General features: G+C 43.3%; 1 protein-coding gene across 2 annotated transcripts in view; it reads right to left on the reverse strand.

The window, feature by feature from the left end:
- ABHD2 (abhydrolase domain containing 2) overlaps window positions 1–17,403 on the reverse strand; it is a 113,518-nt gene that overhangs the window by 19,810 nt on the left and 76,305 nt on the right. For both annotated transcript variants that reach the window (XM_025391099.1, XM_025391100.1), the window contains one exon: window positions 2,068–2,251. In XM_025391099.1, coding sequence (XP_025246884.1) covers window positions 2,068–2,251 — 184 coding nt within the window. The remainder of the gene's footprint in view (window positions 1–2,067; window positions 2,252–17,403) is intronic.

Here is a 17,403-nt window from a genome sequence, read left to right on the forward strand (position 1 = left end):
GGCTGTGTAGGCTATGTCTGCAAAATTTATAGCACCTCACAGATTTTAGTTTCCTAGTTTCTTGAGCCTTCTTTGCCTTAGTTCAAACACCTTAGTTTGCTGTGTCAATCATGTGCTCTTGCTGACAGCAGATGGCGCTACTGCAGCAAAATGAGATGAAGCGATTGTCATTTTAAGATTTTGTGCATTGAAGAAAAAGAAAACAAAACAAATGTCCTAGCTCTGCTCCCTTGGATCCTGGGGTAGGCCCCTTGCTCATATCTTTCTTATCCCCGTGACTGGGCCCGATAGGATTTTGGTTAATTCTGGTTACATGTGGCTATGAGCTGGGAGTTGGATATTTCTAGTCACACCAAGATAAAGACACATGTCCTCTCAGCTGACTCCCCAGTGTCCAGAGGAGTGAAGAAAAAGATTCCTGGTAGGAGGATGGGGGACTAGCCTGTTCCTGGAACGAGACAGCTCGAGAGACCACTGAGATCACTAACCCCAGGGACTGCTAAACGTGGCTAAACATCAAAAGTCAGCTATGAAATGTATCCAAAATGCAGATTTCTGAGGTCCCATGCCTCCAACTTCATGAATCAAAATCTCCAAGGGTGGGGCCCAAGAAACAGAATTTCTTTTTAACATGATCCTCCAAGTGATTCCTTATGAAGTGAGTCAGTCACTAGTTCATTGGACCAGTCTTTGTGATCTGCTGATCAAACCCACCTCCTTCATTTTACAGTGAATGACGATGATGACAATAATGAAAATGAACAGTGGCTTACGTCCTGTGGGCTGGGCACTGTTCTAAGCACTCCATATGCATCAACTCATCTAACTTTCAGTGGTGCTATGAGGTAGGTACTGCTTATTATCATCATCCCCATATTGCCGGCAAGGAAAAACAGAACCCAGACCTTGGCCCTGGGACTCAGGAAGGGTTTCATCAGAGATGTTTCTCATGTCTATTGTGGGTACACTTATAGATCATCTTTTTCAGCCAGCTTTAAGCCTCATAGGGAGAGGCTGAATCCTGGGCCCATATGTACCTTTTGGGTGTGCTGGCTTTAAATTCCAGTAATATGTATTTTTAGAAATAATATAGATAGCCTCTATCCATCAGAAAGTAGCAAGGTATGTTTAAACTGCAGCATGAGATATACAGGTGAGGCAAAAAGAAAAGATTCTTTGAATAACGATAAGGACTGTTTGGCATTAGACTGGATCAACAGGGAGGTGTTTTTAAACTTTCCCGTGTGTTTCAAATTTTTTCAGAAGATTTTTAATAACTGGTTATACTCATTTGTAATACAAAAGACACCATGAAGAGTACAGAAAAAAATATGAATGTATTTGAAGAGCCTAGAGAGATGTGTGTGTATAGTGTGTGTGTGTGTGTGTGTGAACATGTGAGTGTGGTGACTCGAGAGAGACCTGGGACACCAGTGATCTTGAGGGGAATCAGGGCAGATGACCACGCCCTCCCAGGACTCATCCTGTGGGGTATCTACTGGCAAGAGACTAAGGGCTGGGAGAAAGCTTGACCCAGTAGATCAACTCCTTTGTGATGATGCCTAGGATGCCTAAGAGAGATGAATACGTAAAGGTAAGGACACTGATTAAATGATTTCTACAGATCCCTCCCAGATGCCATCTGAGACTCAGCTCTTGCAGGAAGGAGGGATCTGGGATCCTAATGCCCAGCTTTCAGATCCCAGCTTGCCAGTCTCCTGTGCTCTTTCATTAACCCACGTTTCTATAAAAACTCCTGAAGCCTGAACAAATTAAGTCACCTGACAGAGATTCCCTAGGGAGACAGCAACTATCAAAGGGTGTTTTGACTTCTCCAATTACAGATCTGATCCCAAAATGCAGCTGCATATCCCAGGCTTAAGGGGTCTGATGGGACAACTCCAATGTGTGATACGCAAACAAAACAAGGTGAGTCCAAGACTCAGAAACTTCTACTCAGTTGGCCACAGTGTTCCCCGGTCTTCACAGAACAGTGTGTTGTGCGTTGGGGCATCTCCATAAATAAGGGCTAACTGAAGGTCCTGATGGAAGGCGGAGATGACTCACCTCAGAGCACTGTACCCCTGGCACACACTGACGCAGCACAGGACCTTCTCTTGGTTTGCCTGAGTCTCCCCCAAGTATTTGCACACGATGTTACCACCCAGGCTGAAGCCCACGACGACCAGCTGGGTCAGGGGATATGTCTTCTTGATGTAGTTCACCATGGCTCCAAATTCCCACGTGCAGCCTGTGGGCAAAAGGGTGAGGTTGCTCAATCATTTCAGGTGCATTGTATATGGAGAAAATGCAAGCTGGAACGTTACTAAATGGGTGCCAGTACACTAAAAGAGAGAGAAGTATGTATATATATATGTGTGTGTGTGTGTGTGTGTGTGTGTGGATGTGTGTGGAGAAAGAGACAGACAGACACTGCTCTTTGGCTATCCAGAGAGACGTTCCCAGATGCCCCTTGGGATAAGAGGAAACAGGGCCTCAGCAGTGCCCAAGAGTGGAGGTACCATGTATCAAATGTACAATGCTTCTTAAAAAGTAGGTCACAAGAACCTTGTCTAGATGCTCATGAATATCAAAGCAGATTTCAGGGTGTGCATGCTCACACACAGACCTAAATAAAAGCTAGGCCTGCCTGGGCAAAATGGTGAGACCCCATCTCTACACACTACAGGTGTGTCCCTATAGTCCCTGCTACTTAGGAGGCTGAGGCAAGAGGATCCCGTCGGGGAGGCAGAGGCTACAGTGAGCCAAGATCACATCACTGCATTCCAGCCTGGGTGACAGAGTGAGACCCTGTTTCAAAAAAATAAAATAAAATAAAATAAAATAAGGTAAATAAATAAATAAATGCAAGAGCAAAATCCTTTAAGATTAGCTTCCTAGGCTACAAATTGGAATGCTATACCCATGTGTTTGATGATGATTCATGGTGTTAAGAAAAGTAGCAAGTGGATGTTATTTACAGGATCTTCTTGACAGACTTGGAAAGGAGAGGAAAGAGAAACTTCAGTCCAGAGGGACTGCCAGGATGCTCTGTAGGATTAGGGTAAAATGTTCTTGGTGACGTAGGGACAAGGTGTCAAGGGAGGCAGGCTCATTCAAAAATACACAGAGGAAACCTCTGAACAGAGAGGGTGTTTGGGCCTTGTTTGCCCAGGAGGTATGATCTCAGCTGGTGTCCCCTTGGGAAGTTACTGAAGCCATGTTATGTCTCAGCAGCTTTGCTAAGAGGAGGAGGTGAATGGCCATATTACAAGTGAAGGGATTCATCACATCCTTCTAAGGCCCAACCCCAAACTCTTTAGGGAGCCAATTTAAAATCTAACAGGGAAAGTTAGGGATGTCTACATAAAGCATATACAAAATACACTGGCATGAGAAGAGTACGGATTTACAATGGAAACGGGACTTTGGCACCAGCTCAGAGGTTTTGGCATTCTTAATAGAGTTGAACAGAGCTCCTTCCCTAGTCATCAAGCCACAGGGGAAACTATCTTTTGAGCCTGGGGTAAACTCCCCTTGTATCTGTCTTCCTTTTGTAGTAGGATGTAGCCTAAGCCAGGCCGGCACAACCCCATGCAGTTCTTAAGCTGCAGTATGCATAGAATCACTTGGAGAGGGTGTTAGAAATGAGCATTCCTGGGCCTAAACTCCAGAGAAGCTGATTCTGTAAGAAGGGGGCCAAACCCAGGAATCTACACCAAATTTGTTTTTGAGTAGGTAATTCATGCCCATGGTAGAAAATTCAAATGCTGTAAAAGATGGAGTGAAAAGTACGTTTCCTATATTCTTTTTAAAAATACCAGTGGTAACATACACATTGTTTGGTGCCTCATTTTTTCCCTTTACAATATGTCTTGCAATATTATGCATTAATACACTTGAAACTGCCCTATTCTTTTTTATTGTTAATGGGGAATAACATACATACAGGAAAATGCATAATCCATGAAGTTTTACACATTTACACCCACATAAGCATAGCCCAGATGAAGATGCAGAATATTTCTGACACCCCTGGAGGCCTCCTCATGCCTCCTCCCAGACAATATCCCCTATACTTTTGACTAATAATCATCATCTGGAAGTGCTGGGGGCTTAGAAGGAGCTTAAGCAAAAAATGCTTAAAACTAAGGGAAAAACCGGGCCAAGAGCTACTTCCTCCCAAACAGCAGGACCCAGGCACCACCTCCGAGAAGGCAGCCCATCTCCCTCTCCAGTGAGACAGCAGAGGATCAAGTTGCTTATTTTTCTCCCTCTCACACTCAGCAAAGGCTGGGGCAGTTCGCAGGCCTTCAATAAAGAGTTGCTGAATTGAGTGGATTCTGATGACAAGGCCTCTGAATGGGCCCTGAGGACAGGGAAGAAACAAAAAGTGGTCTGGAGGGAACTTTGAACTCTTAACTTTGGAATGTGCAATGCCAGACTGTTGCCCCCACCGAAGTCAGATTCATTCAAGTTTCTTTTTGTTTGTCTGTTTGTTTTTGAGACAAAGTCTCACTCTGTCACCCAGGCTGGAGGCAGTGGCACAATCTCAGCTCACTACAACCTCTGCCTCTGGGATTCAAGCGATCCGCCTGCCTTAGCCCCCCGAGTAGCTGGGGTTACAGGCGTGTGCCACCATGTCTGGCTAATTTTTGTATTTTTAGTAGAGACGGGGTTTTGTCTTGTTGGCCAGGCTGGTCTTGAACTCCTGATCTCAGGTGATCTGACTGCCTTGGTCTCCCAAAGTGCTGGGATTACAGGCTTGAGCCACCGTGTCAGGCCAAGTTTCTCTTTTTAAGAAGGTAGCAATGGAAGGAATATTATGCCTCCAGGTAATGCTGGATTTCAAAATGAAGCTGTGATGTAAAAAAGGGGATGTGCAAACAAACAGCTGAGATCACAATGAGCAATTAGCTGATATCAGCTTCTACACCATGCAACAAATAAAAAATTCAGAAATCCCATTGGAGACATTGTTCACCTCCCTTGGGCCGTAACAGGCACTGAAAACTGAGCCTTAAAGGAACAGCCTGGCCTCATGGCTAAGTGAAAAGGCTCTGTGGCCAGACTGCTTGGGCCTACCACTGAGTAGCCCCAAATGTTCTCAACTTCTCTTTGATGACAAGTAACCCCTGTATACAGGGAAAATCTACAGCTTCCAGGCACCTTCCTGGAGGCTTAGAACCCGCAGGAATAGGATGAGGCCTGGGAATGGGAACTTTCAACAAACAGCCCAGACAATTTTTATAAGGAGGAAACTGCAAAATATTGTTACCATGGGTAAGTTACTAAACTCTCCTAGGTCTGTTTCATCATCTGTAAAATGGAGGTAATAATTGTAAAGACCTCACAGAGTTGTCTAGAGATCTGAATAAAGTGATATACATAAACAGCTTAGATCAGGGTCCAGAGCATAATAAGCATTCAATGTTAACGGCTATAACTTACTCTGATTATTTTTTCTTTTAAAAAAATGTAAGTGTACCCATGTTTATAGTAGCATTATTCACAAGAACCAAAAAGTGGGGCCAACCCAAGTGTGCCTTGATGGATGAATGGATAAGCGCAATGTGGTACATGTGTACAATGCAACATTATTCAGCTTTAAAAGGGAAGGACATCCCGTCATATGCTACAGTGTGGAAGAACCTTGAGGACATTATGCTAAGTGAAGTAAACCACTCACAAAAGGATAAATACTGTAGGATCCCACTTATGTGACATATCTGGACTAGTAAAATTTATAGATGGAAAATAGAATGGTGGTTGCCAGAAGCTAGGGAGAGGGGATAGGGCGTTATTGTTTAATGGGTATAGTTTTAGTTTTGCAAGACGAAAAAATTCTGGAAATTGGCGGCAAAACAATATACTTAACACTACTGAACTGTAAACTTAAAAATGGTTAGGATGAAATATTATTATGTACGTTTTATCACAATTTTAAAAATATTTAAACAAGAATGTAGCTTATCTAAAATTTAGGGTTTTCTCTAAAGTAGTGTTCTTCAACCTGATTGTACATTAGAATCATCTGGGGATTTTTTTAAAGCAGGAAAAATATTTATTATAGGGTATTAAACGGCCTACTGAATCGAGGGGGTTAAAGAAATAGCCTCAAAGCCAAACACCTGGGGAGCTTCTAAAACAACCGTATTAATGCCTGGGTCTTCCCCAGCTTAATTAAATCAGAATGTCTGGGGGTGGGATCTGGCCATGGGTGTTCTTCTACAAGATCCTCAGGTGCAGCCTCTGTGGCTGTGGAGCACTGCTCTAAGGAACAAGGCTCTCTCCATCTCAGACCAATATGAGAAAGCATTTTTTTTAAGCACTCTCTCATCTGTTTCTGGGCCACCCCTTTTCAGACTCCCTTTCCTTTCTACTTGCAGTAAACAACCTTCACAGATGGGGGCGCTGCTTAGCTTTTCGGAAGCTTAGCCTGGTAGCAGTTTTCCAAACAATTCCCCAAAGCAAGGTTTCCACAGGTAGCACATCCCCGTTCAACACAATCAGGCACTTCCTGTAGATCCACTAATACCTAACAAAAACAAAATTTAAATCCCTTTAAATATATATAATTGCTTTCTGGTAATCTTTCTTGTAAAGAGTGAATTGGAAAAACTGCACGGAGGTTATATATTACTGCAAGAATGACGTTCTAGCTCAGTGGTTCTCAAAGTGTGGCCCCGAGCAAGTAGCATCAGCATTGCCTGGGAACCGGTTCAAATGCACATTCTAAGCCCACTGAATCAAAAACTCAAGCGGGTGATGCCTAAACAGAGGGCTTGCTAAAATGAGCTTGCAGGACCTCACCTCCAGAGATTCTGATTCCACTGGTCTGGGTGGGCTGACAATATGCATTTCTAACAAGTTCTCAGGTGATGCTGACGTTGGTCCAGAGACCGCACTTTGAGAACCACTGTCCTAGTCGACAGAAAAGCTGGATGAAATCTTTAATTTTCTACCCTTTTTTTTTCTTTGGAGACGAAGTTTTGCTCTTGTTGCCCAGGCTGGAGTGCAATGGCGCAATCTCCGCTCACTGCAACCTCTGCCTCCTGGGTTCAAGCGATTCTCCTGCCTCAGTCTCCCAAGGAGCTGGGATTACAGGCGCCCGCCACCATACTGGGCTAATTTTTGTATTCTTAGTAGAGACGGGGTTTCACCAGGTTGGCCAGGCTGGTCTAAAACTCCTGACCTCATGATCCACCCACCTCGGCCTCCCAAAGTGCTGGGATTACAGGCGAGAGCCACCGCACCCAGCCTCTTTTGTCTTTTAAAAGTGCAGCTCGAAAAGATGCTTCATGTCACTCATTGTTAAATAAATGCATGTTAAAATGACACTTAGAAATCATTTTCCACTGCCCACATCAGAAAAGATGAAGTCTGCCAATACCCAGGACTGGAAGGAGTATGGGTAGCAGGACCTCTGGTCCATCCACTGATGAGGGAGTACACATTGCTATAGGCCTTGGAAGGCAATGTGGTAACATCTGTTAATGTTTTCTAAAGCACAAACCTTTGGTCTAGTAATTCTGCCTGTGGGGACTTTATACTGCATATGTATGTAAACAAGTACATGCAAGAATGTTCACTGCAGCATTTTGCTGTTTGTAGCAGCAAAGGTTTGGAATTTCCATTAGTAGAGGAGTGGTTAAATGAAGCACTACACTGCTGTGAAAAAGGATGAATCTGGCCAGGCACGGTGGCTCATGCTTGTAATCCCAGCATTTTGGAAGGCTGAGGCGGGTGGATCATTTGAGGTCAGGAGTTCAAGACCAGCCTGGCCAACATGGTGAAAACCTGTCTCTACTAAAAATACAAAAATTATCCAGGCAGTGGTGACATGCGCCTGTAGTCCCAGCTACTTGGGAGGCTGGGGCGGGAGAATCACTTGAGCCTGGGAAGCGGAGGTTGCAGTGAGCTAAGATCACACCACTGCGCTCCAGTCTGGGTGACAGAGTGAGAACCCATCTCCAAAAAAAAAAGAATGAATCTGATCTGACATGGAATGGCTCTGAGCCATCTTAAGGGACAAAAACAAGGGGCAAAACAGTGGGGCTGGCACCCTCTCCTGTGTTTGCTTGGGCTTTAAGGGATTACATACACACATATCTGATTGAATATTCACTGGAAAATTGTAGCAGATATTGATTTCCTGGGAAGGAAAACTGGGGGTTTAGGGTAGGAAAGAGATCTAGTTTCACTCATTGTATGTAGCCTTTGGCACAGTTTAACTGTTTTTCTCATGTGTATTAATTTCTTTTAAAATATGAATCTAGCCAGTTTTAAAATCTAGCAAAAAATAAGGAGAAAAAAAGATGTTTAAATTTCCTTAGGCCAGTTTCGACTACGCTAAAGACACCCAACATATCACTCATGCTGGAGCAATGGTTTGTGCTGGGGACATTATTTGCCTGCATAAGAAATAGTACTGAGAAACATATTTTAAATTGTTACTAAGTATTTACTTCTCCACCACTTCCTAAGTTTTCTGCCTAATTTTTTCATCTCTTGGCTAATTATATCTTTATGTTTTGTTCTAACATTGAATGAGCCTCTATTAGATTATAAGCTCCATGAAGCAAAGATATTCTTGCTCTTGTTCACCACTGTATCTGTGAGGCCAGATACTTGGTGGGCACTTAATCAGTGTTAGCTAAATGAATGGATGAAAGAACATCTAGATGTACAATGTTCAGCCTCTCTGCTAGGAACTTAAACACAGACAAGGAAGCAGATTTAAAGACATGAAATGCCTTGTCCACCCTCACATAATGAGTAGGACCATGTCTACTCATGACTGTGTCTACTCTAAGTCCAATACTGGACTTTGGACCATGTCAACCCCAAAGCCCAAGCCCCTTGCCTTATATCACAAATCTACTTAGGTAATAGTACTGCAGAGATTTATGCTTCAATTATTAAACATCTTACTTCCACCGCACCATTTGATTCCTTTTATTATTTTTATGTTTATTTTTTTGAGACAGGGTATCACTCTGTCTCCCTAGGCTGGAGTACAGTGGCATGATTATGGCTCACTGCAGCCTTGACCTCCCCAAGCTCAAGGTGTCCTCCCACCTCAGCCTCTTGAGTAGCTGGCACTACAGGCACATGCCACAAAACCCAGCTAATTTCTGATTTTTTGTAGAGATGGGGGAACTTGCCTGGGAAGTTCCACTATGTTGCCTACGCTGGTCTCGAACTTCTGAGCTCAAGTGAACTGCCCTCCTTGGCTTCCTTTCCCATAGTGCTGGAATTACAGGTGTGAGCCACTGCATCCAGCTTTGATTCCTTGTAGACCCATCTATCATTACTCAGGTTTGAGACTAATTATTTGAGACCTAGAGCAGATGTTCAGATGTCATTGGGACAGTTACAAAACTCAGATTTGCTATACTACTGAGGAGCAATTACAGCTAATTATGTAGGCGCTTTGGGAGCCTCAATTTAATTAAATCCAAACACATCTGATCTGGATAAAGGGCCAGCCCTGCCTGATATCAGACACACTGTTGGATGTTCTGTGAAGAGATGCCACCTCTCCCATGCAAGGGAAGGGCAAAGACACGGTGCCCAGCTCCAGGATCAGCCTTCTGGAAGGTCCTGGGATCTCCCCTGATGTCACTTATCAAACACCTTTAGTGCCTGGGAGCCTCTCCCTGGCCTGTTATTACTAACAGCTACATTAATCTGTTTTAAAATGAGGTTCTATGCATTTAATTCATATGGGATTAGCACTAGGTAACTATATAATCTTGCACCTTTTTAAAGACAAGATGAAATCTGAAACACTAGCTGGGTCTTAGACAGATGAGTGTTACAGGGCCATTTTGGAAAGGCAACCTGCTGGGAACAGGAAAGACCCCTTACCTTTTTTCTCAAGTCCCTACACCTAAAGAAAGACAAGGCAAAGGCTGCCTGAAAGCTACTATTTCAACAGCCACTTCCCCAAATGACACTAGCATGACTAAATAGGCTAAAATACAGGGACCCAAGACTTGGTGTTCCTTGTGGATGGAGAGTCTGAGTCATCTCTGTATGTTCCATGCCAGGCATGGGCCTGGCATCTGTGGGTGTGCCACAAAATGTCAGGTGGATAAGAAGGAAGTTTGAATCATTTGGAATGAAGGCACGCAGTACTGGCCAACATGAGTATGCAGGGGACGTTAAAGAGGTACTTGAATATCTTTCCCACTAAGTTTAGCCTAAGAGAAAAATATAATTAGGCTAACAACATGGCTCGCTGACAGGTGGGCGGTTAGGGACCTAGCAGCCCCTCTCACTTCCATAGTAAAAGTATGTGAGTCATTTTTTAAAGTCAAAGGGAAACTATTGTAAAGCTGAGTCATCCAGGAATACAATAGCTGTAGAAATAAAGTTAGGGCCCCTCTGTGCTATCAAATTAGTTGACCTTGTCCTTATCTCCGAAACAAGGATTTTTAAAAAATGAGCGTTTTCAGCTTTGTTTCCCCAGGTGTAGGATGCCTAAAACTAAAACTGCCCTCTTATGGCTAAAGGTTTAAGTATTTAGATATCATCCTGAAAGTGCAGAACTCATCACTGCTTGGCCACTGTTCCGCTTTGGATATGACTCCCTGACACACTTCCTGCAGCTTCTGGCCCCTGGCTCTCAGCAGACGATCCTGACAGGTGTTTTACTACGATGTCTGAGCTTCTGCAAACTCACTACCTTCACTTTCACATTCTTTCTCTCCCTTCACCCATCTCTTCCTCCTCCCTTCCCATTGTGCCCTTCTGCCATTATAAAACTCAACTGTTTAATGTAGAGGCAACACAATTCATAACTATGAATATAATCCAAAATTGAGTCTACAGCAATGAAAATGGTAGACATGAGAAGCTTATCGAAACACCTATGTTTATGATCTAATAGAAGACTGTGAGATATTAAGCAGTAAAAACAAAATAGAAGTTCCTTAAAAATCACTGCCTGAAACTCTTACAGTGAGATGTCTTGGATTGTGGGTGATCTCTACAGCATGCTAAAGGTAGGTAACCCTATATCCTAGTCTCTCCAAGAGGGTCCTGGAATTTGTTGTTTGGATGCAGTTATTAATAAAGTTATTAATTATCATTATAAAGTTATTAATAAAGTCCCTTTTCAAAAGTGTCTCTATTGGAATGTGAAATTATATGGAGGAGGGCCTCCCTCCCTTCTAAGACTGAAGTCCCGTCCTCTAAGCAAGACCAAGTTTTCTGACCTTAGCTTGAGGTTCCGAAAGATTGTTTGTATATATATTTGTTTGTTTTAAGTGATAGGGTCTCACTCTGTAGCTCAGGCTGTGCAGTGACATGATCACAGCTCAGTGCAGCCTTGAACTCCTGGGCACAGCTTCTGGAGTAGCCGGGACTACAGACATGAGCCACCATGCCCAGCTAATTTATTTTTATTTTTTTGTAGAAATGAGGTCTCACTGTGATTAAAGGTGTGAGCCACTGTACTCAGCCCAAGAGATAAATTTTGTTTGTTTTTGAGACAGGGTCTCACTCTGTCACCCAGGCTGGAGTGCAGTGGCATGATCACAGTTCACTGCAGCCTTAATCCAAAAGATAGTTTAAAAAACAAGAAAGTTCCTGTATTAAACCCAGTTGGACATTAAAGAGTTCCTCCTTCAAGCAACAGAATACAATGCTGTGATTTCAGGTACTTCCTCACAGCTTGATGTCTAATGCCAGAGACTCAAGAGTTTAGAAATAAGGGCAGGGCCCACTTCTTCCCTGTTTAAACTCACAGGAAAAAGCAATTTAAATATTCAAGGCCATTTTCAATGCCAAGTGCCCCAGCTTGGTATTTTGGTGGGAGATGGGTGCTAAGTTCTTAGAAGGCTCAAGATCTTAAGGGACTCAGTTACCTTTGGGGGGCCAAAGCCAGGTTATTTTTATTCCTTTCACTTGACATAGAAGATAATGTTTTTAATCCTATTTTTGTCTCTCTCTCTCTCTTTAAATCAAGATCAAACTAATAAGATCCTTTGTTACTTGGCTCTTGACTTTCTGGTGATAAAACTTTCAAGATATGAAGGTATGATATGGAGGCCAGAATAACCACAAGCTGGAAAATTCTGGTTTTCAGTTTATTCTTTGGCTAGTGGATTTGATCTACCTCTACTGTGCTCTGAACATGAATAATGGACTGTTGGGATAAGGCACTTGGCCAAAGAGAGAAGAAGCAGAATGCTTCCTGAATTCACTGGTCCCCTACAGAATCACTGACAAAAACATTCACATTCCAAACATTGTCTAGTTTAGCAAATCAATTATGTCAATAAAGAGTAAGCCAACATGTCTACTGCTGCAGTGCTCCAATTAAAGATTAGGCTCTTTATAATAAATTCACTTCAAGAAAATCTTCATGACTTCTTCATCTTCCTTTATTTCCAAGTGTTATTGACCTCACCCACATGACAGGGTTGTTTACCTGGCCTGACTCAGTAGAGTACCCTATTTCTTTAAAAGAAATTTTTTTTAGGGACGAGGACTTGCTATATTGGACATTAAAGAGTTCCTCCTTCAAGCAACAGAATACAATGCTGTGATTTCAGGTACTTCCTCACAGCTTGATGTCTAATGCCAGAGACTCAAGAGTTTAGAAATAAGGGCAGGGCCCACTTCTTCCCTGTTTAAACTCACAGGAAAAAGCAATTTAAATATTCAAGGCCATTTTCAATGCCAAATGCCCCAGCTTGGTATTTTGGTGGGAGATGGGTGCTAAGTTCTTAGGAGGCTCATGATCCTAAGGGACTCAGGTCTTGAACTCCTACCCTCAAGCTATCCTCCTGCCTTAGTCTCTTGAGTAGCTGAGATTACAGCTGCATGCTACCTCGCTTGGCACAATAAGAAATTTAAGACAGTTTGGTAAACTTTACTCTTGTGGGTGTTCTTCATGTTTATTTGTACTCAGGTTGGCTAATGTCTTTATCAAAAGACACATATTTAATATTTTCCAGTTTAAAGAATTTATGAACTATACAAAAGTAAGTGGTGAGGAATTAAAAAAAAAATAAACATTTTTTAGAAGGTTAAAATGTAACATGTACTACAGTGAAAACATCTTTCCAGTACTGATTTTAAGGGCTGGCTCTGAATATAGAAGCCAGTCGCTTTGAGCTGGAGGCGTGTGGCCCAAACAGATTTGGCCAGGAGGCCAATACTGAAGGTTATCCAGTTGGAAAGCAAGCATTGCATACTGCAGAATAATCACCACAGATGACATCCCTGTACACAGAGCTGTAACTCAGACTCAGCTCAAAGAAGGAAGAATTTTATGCTCGCCGGGCGCGGTGGCTCACGCCTGTAATCCCAGCACTTTGGGAGGCCGAGGCGGGCGGATCACAAGGTCAGGAGATCGAGACCACGGTGAAACCCCGTTTCTACTAAAAATACAAAAAATTAGCCGGGCGCGGTGGCGGGCGCCTGTAGTCCCAGCTACTCAGGAGGCTGAGGCAGGAGAATGGCGTGAACCCGGGAGGCGGAGCTTGCAGTGAGCCGAGATTGTGCCACTGCACTCCAGCATGGGCAACAGAGCGAGACTCCGACTCAAAAAAAAAAAAAAAAAAAAAAAGAATTTTATGCTCAACACGAGCAGGTTCTTAAACCGGTCCTTGCGGAAATTCCAAAGTTCACATGAGGTATGAAGTGGATGCAGAGGCAAGGTCGTTTAACAGTTCAAGTAAATGTTTGCCTTTTCTCCTCTAAGGTGGCTCACAGAAAACACAAAGTTAGAGTGAAGGGCCAATGAAGATGATAATCAGTATCATTTACTGGTATTTGCTGGACTCTATGCCACGTACTTTTATATTATTGCCTTTTTTTTTTTTTTTTTTTTTTTTTTTTTTTTTTTTTTTTAAGATGGTCAGTCTCTGTCGCCTAGGCTGGAGTGCAGTGGCGTGATCTTGGCTCACTGCACTCCCAGGCTCAAGTGCTTCTCCTGCCTTTGCCTCCCAAGTAGCTGGGATTATAGGTGTGCATCATCACACCTGGCTTTTTGTATTTTTAGTAGAGACGAGGTTTCACCATGTTCTACCAGGCTGGTCTTGAACTCCTGGGCTCAAGTGATCCACCTGCCTGGGCCTCCCAAAGTGCTGGGATTACAAGTGTGAGCCACCATGCTGGGCCTTATTGCCAAATTTCTTAACAGCTTTTCTCAGCTTTCTCGACCAGGGAGTCAAACCTTCAGCTGTTGGACTCTAAATCACAGGTCATCTCCCAACCAGGCCTTTCCTGACCATCTCTCTCTAAGTGATACACTAGATAGAGGAGATTAACACACAATAATATAAAAATTAAAAATGCAGATCTGGTCCCTGTCTGTGAAAAGGTTGCTGTTAGTAAATATTCCTTTTGGACAAACCTAGCCAATAAGCTTAGACTAATTGTGACTGTGCACCCTCCTTCCCCAACTAGATGGTGAGAGTTCCTCATAGACTGGGATCTTCCTGAAGGCAGGGACTCGAACTCACACCTGTATTCCCACTGCAGAGGCTGGCCCCAACATTGTCTGGAGGATGCTGGATGAACAAAAGATCAAAGACCAAACCCACAGGCCCAATTCTGTGGCTCTGAGATGCTCTTGGATGCTCTTTTGCCTTAAACCTAAAATGTATCTGACTGGGAAACTATTTCCTCACTCCTTAGTCTCTTACACGGAGAGGCAATGGAGCCTGTTGTTTAGGAGCACGGATTCTAGGACTAGACTGTGAGACTGCCTGTGTTTGAAGCCTGGGCTGCCCACTCATTAACTCTGTGATTTGGAGCAAGTTAGTCATCTTTGCCGGGCCTCAGTTTCCTCACCTGTAAAAGGGGGGTGACTGATTTAATATATCCTACAAAGTACTCAGAACAGTGCCTGGCACACAGCAGATGCTATGTAAGTAACAGGTATCAGTAAGAACAGTAATGACCACTACCACCAAAGTGAGGAAAAAGTCTTTTTAAATAATGAAACATCACCCCTGCTCCTCAGTATTCTAATGAAGAGTATCCTAAATAGGAAATGAACACTACCACAGAGGTGGTATTGAGTTGGGGTTAAGAGTCACACTGATTGAAGGCTGGTTCCGCCACTCACTAGTCGCATGACTCAGGGCGAGGTACTTAACCTCTGTAAGCCTGTGAAGTGGGGATACTAATTAAAACCTACCTTTGAGGCAGTAAGGATCAAGTGACGTAAAATGAAAGCACATGCCTGGCACTCATTAGAGTGAGATAAATGGTAACTGCTGTCATGAAGGCTTTTCCTTAATGAATTTATCTTTCAAAGGCAGCGCAAAGGGTTCTAAGTCACAAGCATGCGTAATTATCCATTTAGGAAATTCTGTGCAAGGCAGATCTGTTTTCAACAATTTCTAATCACATTAGCAAAGCTTATGTGGTTTGGAACAGAATTGGGTTGATAAACGGGAAAAGATCCTTTACAATTTTCTCAGAGAGATCCGAGGCAGGTGCATAACAGGAAGAGAAGAATATAGAGTTTCATGTTAATGCCCTCTTTAGTTTTCTTCTGGTCAAGATCACAGTTGCAAAAAGCCCAAAGGATATTCACAGTGACTTGAATGCCTGACATCTGCTCAAAAGACAGGCAATTTGCCTAACGGAAAACTCACATGTAGGGCACAATGGTTTGGGATGTAAAGTTTGTGGATGTAAAGTATCGTCTTACATCCACAAACTGTCAGTTCCCATCTCAGTAGGCATTCAGTAAACAGTGATGCAGTGAGTGCTTTTTATCATCCAAGCAAGATTCTAGGCACTGGGGAGCTACAGCAGGGAGCGCAAAAAACTGCTCTCAGGGAGTGAACTTTTCGGATGGAGAGACAGATAACAGACATATAAACAAATAATTTCACAGATTATGAAAACAAATCCTTAATTTCAAATCTTAAGTGCCTTGAAGAAAGTAAGGAAGGGCATTAGATAATGACGGGGTTTTGGGGTGGGGCAACTTTAGATGGAGGAGAGGAGTCAAGTAAGGGCTCTCTCAGAGGGTGACATCTTTGTTGAGTCCTGGATGACAAGGAGAAGCCAAGTGAAGACCACAAAAGGGCCTTCCAAACAGAACTTGGGCAGTCCTGGGATTAGCAGGCCCTGGAGTTCAGTGCCTGGAATTTCTATATACTCAGGGTGGGAACAGGGGGCCTGATGGTGGACTGCAGTATGTCCTGGGGATCCAGAGAACTCCCCCAATGTCACATCCAGTGATCCCACCTGGAAGAGAGGCTTACTTGGTTGGGGACCTGTTAAAAACGCGGGAAAGGAGATTGAAAAGTGGCATAAGAGACCTATCAGCCAACTAGAATATATGGACTTGGATCCTAAATTGAACAAATGAATTAAAACGGAAAAAAGCAGAAAGACAATGGGGAAATTGAATTGCTCTTGAGGAATACTGTTTTAAGTGTTTCCGCTGTGATGATGCCCTTGTGCTTCTGTTGTATTATGGGCTGAATGGTGTCTCCCCCAAGATTCATATGCTGAAGTCCTAACCCCCAGTACCTCAGAATGTGACTATATTAGGAGATAAGGCTTTTAAAGATGTAATTGAGCCAAAATGTGGTTGTTAGGGTGGGCCCTAACGCAGGATGACTGGTGTCCTTTCAAGAAGAGATTAGGACACAGAGAGATATCAGATAGAGACACAGGTGACTGTAGTGTCAATCCACAGCAAGAAAACAGTCATCTACAAGCCAATAAGAGAGGTATCAGAAGAAACCAACCCTGCTGACACCTTGATCTCGGACTTCTAGGCCCCAGAACTGTGAGAAAATAAATTGCTCTTGTATAAGCCACTCCCACTGTAGTACTTTGTTATGGCAGTCCTAACAAATGAAGACAGTTTACAAAGAGCCTGTGTATCTTAGTGATATACACTGGAAATAGTCACAGGTGAAACTAGACAGGCTGTCTGGAGCTTGCTTCAAAATAATCTTTGAGGCTGGGCGCAGTGGCTTACGCCTGTAATCCCAGCGCTTTGGGAGGCCGAGGTGGGTGGATCACCTGAGGTCAGGAGTTCGAGACCAGCCTGGCCAACATAGTGAAACCCTGTCTCTACTAAAAATACAAAAATTAGCTGGGTGTGGTGGCGGGTGCTTATAATCACAGCTACTAGGGAGGCTGAGGCAGGAGAATCACTTGAACCCGGGAGGCAGAGGTTGCAGTGAGCTGAGATTATATACCACTGCACTCTAGCCTAGGCGACAGAGTGAGACCTTGTGTCAATAAATAAAACAAAACAAAACAAAACAAAACAATCTTTGAGAGGGGATGCAAGAAAATAGTAGTTTATAAAGCAAACAAGATCGGCCATGAGTTGAACAACTGTTGAGGTTGGGTAAAGGGTACACTGGGGTTTATTCTACTATTCTCCCTACTTCTGCATATTGT

This window comes from Theropithecus gelada, chromosome 7b, assembly GCF_003255815.1.
Source record: "Theropithecus gelada isolate Dixy chromosome 7b, Tgel_1.0, whole genome shotgun sequence".
Classification (NCBI taxonomy): Eukaryota; Metazoa; Chordata; class Mammalia; order Primates; family Cercopithecidae; genus Theropithecus; species Theropithecus gelada.